This window comes from Aspergillus viridinutans (genome assembly GCF_018404265.1).
Source record: "Aspergillus viridinutans IFM 47045 DNA, scaffold_8, whole genome shotgun sequence".
Taxonomy (NCBI): Eukaryota; Fungi; Ascomycota; class Eurotiomycetes; order Eurotiales; family Aspergillaceae; genus Aspergillus; species Aspergillus viridinutans.
In genome coordinates this window covers 443,623-451,497 of record NW_025091224.1, presented here as the reverse complement: position 1 = coordinate 451,497, position 7,875 = coordinate 443,623, and the positions used below count along the sequence as shown (strand labels likewise).

At 38.0% G+C, this 7,875-nt stretch overlaps 2 protein-coding genes across 2 annotated transcripts; both read left to right on the top strand.

The window, feature by feature from the left end:
• Positions 1-263: 263 nt before the first annotated feature.
• Aspvir_009281 (uncharacterized protein) lies at positions 264-510 on the top strand (the record flags this gene model as incomplete). Its single annotated transcript, XM_043272429.1, has 1 exon — positions 264-510. A coding segment is annotated over one exon (247 nt), but the record flags the coding sequence as incomplete, so codon positions are not given.
• A 427-nt stretch (positions 511-937) lies between these two features.
• On the top strand, positions 938-1,432 carry Aspvir_009280 (uncharacterized protein; the record flags this gene model as incomplete). Its single annotated transcript, XM_043272428.1, has 1 exon — positions 938-1,432. The coding sequence occupies one exon, from the start codon at positions 938-940 to the stop codon at positions 1,430-1,432; it is 495 nt and encodes a 164-aa protein (XP_043128363.1).
• Positions 1,433-7,875: the final 6,443 nt, after the last annotated feature.

Sequence of the window (7,875 nt, the reverse complement as noted above, 5' to 3'; positions counted from 1 at the left end):
TATATAGCCTAATAGTAGGCTACTTTAGTTATTTTCTGCTTTTAATATAGCTATATACTAATTTCTTATATCTCTTCTATATTTATGGGTTAATTATGGGCTTCAGGTGTTTAGATACTAGATTCCTACTTCATTAGTAAAGTGCCTGCATAGCTAATTACTTCAATAGATAGGCTATATCAGGTTAATAGAATCTTGATTGATTGATTGATTGATTGATTGATCCCGTGGGCTCCTGTGGGGGACGTTGATAACTTTGACAGTCTGAAGGAAATTACATGGCAAGTCCATGTCTATGGGGATTCGAAGCAGGAAATGGAGGATTGGTGTCGCGATAACCGTGTGCCTCTGCATGTCTTCCCCTGGGACGAGAAGTACCAAACGGTTGGATTTGCAAGAGACGCAGCCTACCTCATCAGACCTGACACGTACGTGGCTGTTGCAGAACCATCAGGACGACCAGAGCGATTTGAACAGTACTTGGAGGAGAACAGAATTCGTCTGGTCTGATTGACGGCTTTGGTCAGGGTTTTGTACTATATCCGGCAGCGCGGCGTTGGGCTTGACTTTGCATCTCCTCTCATAGAATACGCATATTTTCCTTTAATGAAATCTACATCCGCATCCCTTCAAAATCTTTTTGGCTTTGCCCTCATCCTCTGCTCGGCCACTGTCGGTCTACCTTAGTCTCGAAAAGTGCGAAAACAGCGGGGGAATACGAGGCGGGGTAACTGTATCCAGTATCTTCATGTTCCGAGGCCCTCTGTCTAGACAGCACTGTCCTCTGATACCTTTCTGCCCTCAGTCTGGGTGGCCTTTTTACTATCTTAGACTCAGCTGCCCTGCAATACACGTCACCTTCCCAGCTGCAACCATATCCAGCAAGGCTATGACCAGAGTCTGAGGAATAGTGTCCGAGGAACTGTCAAATAGCAAAATGGTGCTTTCTATACGCCCCGCAAGAGAGGCAGACTTAGAGACAGTTGGAAACATCGCAGCAGCAGCCGTCAATCCCACCACAGACGCAATATCCCGCCGCTTGTTTCCACCTGACCTCCAACCGACGAACATGCCAGCTGGCGAAGCATGCAGACAATGGCGATCTGCTCGCAAGACCTCGCGCTTCCACTCCAACGGCACTGCTCTAATGGTGGCCGCAGACGATGCTCTGCACGGGCAGATTGTTGGCTTTGCGCTGTGGGACGTCCCAGTCCCAGCTAGCGGTGGCGGCTGCGAGCCGCGCCAACCCCAAGAACCAGAACCAGAACCAGGACCTGCTGTGCATGCGCATCCGGGCCTAGACCAGTCCGCCTTAGCTGAAATGCGTCGGATCCTGGCAGACGATGCGCGCGCGCATTTCGGGGACGAGATGAAAAGGAATGTGTGGCGTATGTGCACCTCGCGCGGTTTAGCTACGATGCCAGCAGACTAATACAAGCAGCGTAGATCTTGATTATATTGCTGTGGACCCGCGTCATTGGCGGAGGGGTATTGGCAGGATACTCTTACAATGGGGCGTACAGCGGGCTGCAGCTGAAAAGAGAGACTGTTATCTGGTTGCTACGCCTGCTGGGCGTCCGCTGTACGAAGCTGCGGGATTTACGGAATTGGCGACCCTGCGGATCTTTGGTGTTTCTCACTTGTCAATGATCAAGAGGTACGCTCCTGCCTCGGTAGTTGGGCAAAGGAGATGGGATAAAGAACGTTGAAAAGCCTCTGGGATCGGCCAGGAAACCACGATGCCCATTCGAAAACACATCATTTTTGCCGTGGCTAGGGGCTTGAATAATGCGTGAATAGCGATGGAAGATTCTTACCCACTCAGCCCGCAGGGTTTGACAGCATTGCCAAGAAGTAAATTTGTTCTTGCTGCTACAGCTCATACGCAAATGTCACTGTATTCTCTGGCTAGTTTGGTAAAGGATCCTGGAAATCATTCCAATCTATACTCGAGTACTGCCCACAAGCCCAACCAAGGCTTTGTTGGTTGGCAATGGACGTGATATTAGTGCTTCTGTTCATATCAGAGTTTTCAGGTATGAAATTGTGGCTGTAAAGTCATGAGTCACGAGTCACATCCCTAGATTCGATAATCCTTAAATTATACATCAGAATATGACTCATTGTCAGGGATATTATTAGTCAGTATTGGGTTCTTACGGTGTGGTCATGAATCATGATGCATGTCTGCTTTCACTTGGTGAGACATGGACTAGCGAATTAGCTAGCACTTAGGGCTCTTAGTTTACTTCTCACTCAACCGATTGGGTTCTCGGGGCCTTTCAGGGGTTCAAATATCTCCTTCGTGAACAGGCTAATTTACTAGTGCTGGCATTTACCCAATTGCTCATGGCTTTGAGCAGGCATGTTTAATCAGTCAATCAATCAATCAATCAATCAAGATTCTATTAACCTGATGTAGCCTATCTATTGAAGCGATTAGCTATGCAGGTGCTTTGCTGAATGAAGCAGGAATCTAGTATCTGAATGCCTGAAGCCATAGAAACCCATAAATATAGAAAAGATATAGGAAATTAGTGTATAGCCACATTAAAAGTAGAATACATAACTAAAGCAGCCTGCTACTAGACTGCATGTCTCCCCTATACTATCTTAGTGTATATTAAACACCTATCCTACTCCATTCTATATAGTTATTCTAAGCATGGCATGATTCCATGCCTAGGAGGGCCCCTCCTAGATAGCTAGTTAGTCCATCTAATTATTATCTTCTATATCTATCCTAGAGCCTTATAAGAGGCTTCCTTGTTTATGGTCCTGCTCACCTATATCTATGTAGTGGAATTAGCTGAGTAGGCCTGTTTAGTGCATGAATTTAGTAATATAGTAGATTACCTGTGGGTTAGATATAAGTATATTATAGTCTAATATTTTCCCCTGGAGCCCCTCTATATTATATAGCTTATTAATTATCTTCCTGCAGGCCTCTATATATAATAGATACTATAGGAGAATATATCTAGGGGTCTGAGACCCCTCTCTATAGCTATATAGGTCTAAGTTAGAGGCCTTAATCTTAAAAAGGAAGTATTATAGACTAATCTATATAGTCTATATCTAGATAATAATTAATATGTGCAGCTTTAGCAGGCCTTTATATAGGCCTAGATTATTCTTATAAGGGGCCTTAATTAACTACTATATTAGCTTAGCCCCTTTCTTTATCTCCTACTATTTCTTCTAGTGCTGCTAGATTCACTAGTGGATAGCTTATTTAGCTACTATAGTAAGCTAGATAATTAGTTATTCTAGCTAATTAGGTTATCTTACTAAGCTTATTTAAACCTTACTAAAGTTATTACTTTATATAGCTACCTTCTTTACTACCTTATCTACAGCCTCATTCCCTACTATACCTATATAGATAGGGATCTAGTATATCTTTATATCTAGAGAGAACCTATATACCCCTAGGGCCTTTACCCCCTTATATATTACTGTTAGGATGTATTAGCTAGAGGGGTAATATAGGTTCTAGACTGCCTAGATGGCAGCCTAGCTATTAGTAAAGAGGGTGAGTAAGCAGGAGTTTAATTCTCTAGTATTATCTAATACTATATAGATTCTATCTAGCTTAGTAGTATATATAGTTAAGTCTGCCTCTGTGCCTAGGTGGTTCTACTAGATCTATTATTTATAAAGATAGATAGCTAAAGCACCTATATATCCCTGGTAGCTACTACTATCTATATAGATAACTAATTAGTTATCATCCTTATATATCTTATTATATATCTATAGTGCAGCTTCATAGTCTTTAATTATATAATAAAGGGGTGGCTCCTATAGAGGGAGTATATATACTTTATATAACTCCTATTCTTCTAGGTGCTTTAGGGTAGGGGCTAATAGGCTATCTCTCTTTCTAAGTATCTCTAGTAGAGTAAGGCTACTCTACTATATCTCCCTAATTAGTTATAGCTTCTTTATAAGTCCTTATAGGTAGGTGAAGCTTGGCCCTATCTAGATTTAGATAGTAGTTTCTTTAATAATCTGCTGTATCTATAGATATATTAGTAGTAGATATAGCTTGATATTAAGTATAGCTATAGTAGTTCCCTAAAAGGCCCTACTAATTAGTATAGCTGTATATTTCTGGATCTTAGTGAATTTATTAGTAATCTTAGTCTGCTCTATTATGGGGATTAACCTACTAGTAGGGCTAAACTATATAGTGACCCTATATAGGAGCTATAGGACAACCACTATATAATAGATTATATATATGGCTTCTAGTAAAGCCCCCTAGGTTGATCTAGTGATACTTTATAGGGCTTCTAGGCTGCTATTCATATGGTTAAGTACCTTAGTATAATAGGTGTTAAAAGAAAGGGTTTTATTAAGTTAGATGCTAAGGTATCTAGCTAATTTAGTAGGTTAGATGGTTATTTATCTATAGTGGATGGGTATTTAGTCATGGCCCTTATATTTATACAGCTCCTAGATATTACTAGGCCCTACTAGGGTCAGCTCACAGGGAGGTTCTGGTTCTTTAGGGTTAGTAAAATAGATTAGTTTAAACTTATTAGAGGTGAATTTAGTAGCATATCTGCTAGCCTAGTAATCTACCTTCTCTAGGTACTTCTCTAGGACTGTGATATTCTGAGTATAGGTCTAGCTAATAGTAAGTATATAGAAGTTATCTATCTAGCTAATTAATATTATCTGCGTGCTGCTAAGCTAGTGGATTAGTATTTAGATTAGTGGGGTATTAAAGATTAGGAAAAGGATAGGTAATAAGGGGCTGCCCTATAGGATCCCTATAAGAGTTATGAATAGCTTACTAAGGAATCTAGGTAGCTATAGATAGGTATAATAATCTAATAGAAAGGATTATAGCTAGTTAGTGATCTAACCTAGCTGCATAGTTTAGAGGTTATGTAGTAGGTGTTAGTAGGAGATATTATTAAAGGCACCAGAGATATCTAGTAGTAGTATGCTAACCTTCTAGCTAGACCCCCAGGCATGGTGGATTATGTTAAGGATTAGTTAGATAGTATAGTTAGTAGAGATGCCCTTCTGGCTGCCTAGGTAGTCTTTTAGGAGCAGGCTATACTCCTCTAGTATCTAGGAGATATAGACTATAATTATTAACTCTAGGACCTTGCCTAGGGTACTAAGTAGGGTAATTAGGTGATAGGACTTTAGAAGATAGAAATCTCAGGGGGCTGTCTTACAGAGGATAACTATTATAGATACCTAGAAGTATTAGGGATTATGTCCTATGTAGATATAGATATTAAATAAGGTCTTAAGTACTTAGATAAATACTAGGACTACTATTAAAATATACTAGACCTTATTAGGGATGGCATCAGGCCTACCTAGGTGCCTTATTAGGAGGTGCTTATTTAATAGTTTTAATAATCTCTTACTTATTAATATCTGGAAAAGTAATATTATATATAGGGTTATATATATAGTTCTCTATATTAGAGAGATTAGCAGGGGGAGGAGGTGGGAAGAAGGCCTTATAGAGTAGGTTAGTTTTCTACTCTACTATCTCTACTATATAGTCTCCTAGGTAAAGTATAGGGATAACTCCTATCTAGCTACCTTCTTAGTAGTTCTAGGCCTATTTAGTGATATACTACATGCCCTAGGGGCCTTAAGTAACTATCTGCTGTATATATCTATAATAGCTATATTATAGGGATCTAGATATAACCTTCCTCTTATAGTTATAGATTTTTGTGTATATGATCTAGTTATTATTAGTGTGTGTATTAGTATAGATCTATTAGTAAAGATAGGTTAGTTTAACTATCTTAGTATATTTAGGTATCTAGTTAGGGTTAGCCTACTTAGAGGGGCAGGCCTATGGTGTAGAGTAAGTAATAGCTTATTAAATAATTTTAATAAGGTAGTTAGTGGTATCTTTAATATAATTAGGGGTTTTAAGGCTTCTAGTCCACCTTAATAGATTAATATTAGTAGATATAAACTTATAGAGCTTCTGTGTGTCTATAGCCTTCTAGTTATAGTATTTAGGGGCTTATAGTGGAGGTGTTATAATATTAAGAAGTAGGTATATTAGTAGGTAATTAGAGTCTATATATATATTCAGAGCCACCTTACAGACTATAAGGCAGGCTATTAGATCTATAGATCTAAATATTAAGTTAATAGTTAATTAGTAGCCCTGCTTATCTTAGGTTACTATACCTTATTCTATCCAGAGGTCTAGGAGCTAGGTATTAGTAAGCTCTAGTAGCCTATTAGACCTAGGGTTAGTCTAATAGATATAGTTACTATCCTAGGCTAGGTAGTAGAGGTTAAAGTCTCCTAGGAGTAGGTATCTATCTTATTAATTAATAACCTGCTCTAGGAGGTTGAGGGTATTAGTTTAGGTGTTAGTATCTAGACATAGGTTATATATATTATATAGATAGAGCATCCTAGTATTATAGTATAGTTTAAGCTCCTAGTAGTCCTATAAATAGGCTATATGCTTCTATTTAGTAGAGTTTATCTTATATAAGATATAGAGGTAGATATAGGTATAGCCTCTAGTTTCTACTACTTTAGGGTAAAGCAGCTAATAAGTTATATTAGTAGGGTAGTAGATAGTATCTTAAAATAGGTTATTCTATAATTCTTAGATAGTAATGATATTAGCTTCTAGGACTTTTAGGTTATATAAAAACTAAGCTATTATTATATTTTTAGAGTGGTGCATATTATATTATAAGATCTAGAGAGATTTATTTATTAGAAGGTTATAGTTAGGCATTCTATATACTTTTATAGCTCCTAAATTAGGACATCTTTAAGGACTATATATTACCTTATTTCTACTTATTCTTCTAGCTTTAGGAGTTAGAGTTAGTATCCTTATCTTATAGGACTAAGCTAGGCTGCTAGTTACTCTCTAGAGTATTAGGGAGCTTAGTATAGTCTTAATATATATTAAGATAGGTCCTACATGTAGTAGTAGTTTGTTAGTTTTATAATTATTTTAAAGGGTGGTCATCCTTGTTAGTTAAGCTTAGTAGATTAATATTATTTAGATAATTAATAACTTAAGTAGAGTAATAGGAGCTAGTAATAGAGATAGTTTTCTTTATTAGGGCTCTTTTAGATAATAGGGCTGTTGTTATCCTTTATTCTAAGGGGGTGAATAAGATATTATTAGTAGTCTAGTCTAATAGAGATGTTAGAGATAATATTATAGAGGATGCCTGGCCTTAAGGTAGTTACTTATAAAATAGCTCTGATCTTATCTTTCTAGACCCCTTAGGTATTCTAGTAGCCTGTTCTACTATAGTAGATCCCCTAGATTTATTAGTATTATTAATTTATATATAGGAGTCCTCTGCTGCCATATCTACTAGGGTAATTATTAGTCTAGATATTAAGGAGGATGCTTACTCTAATACTAGGGTAGAGGTACTTAATATAGTAGTAGAATCTAAGCTATTACTCTTAGAGTCCCTTTAGAAGTCTTGTAGGTAGGGAGGGATATAGTAATATTTCTAGTAGTAAAGAGATACTACCTATACCTTATCTATCTCCTCTATATGGATTCTACCTTAATCAATTCTCCTCGCTTGCTCACTCACGCGGCTCATCTCTCTCACTGGATTCTACCTTAATCAATTCTCCTTACTTGCTCACTCACGCGGCTCATCTCTCTTGCTAGATTCTACCTTAATTAATTCTCCTTGCTTACTTGCTTATATGGCTTATCTCTCATACTAGATTCTACCTTAATTAATTCTCCTTGCTTGCTTACTCACATGGCTTATCTCTCTCACCAGATTCTACCTTAATCAATTCTCCTTGCTTGCTTGCTTACACAGCTCATCTCTCTTACTAGATTCTACCTTAATTAATTCTCCTTACTTACTTACT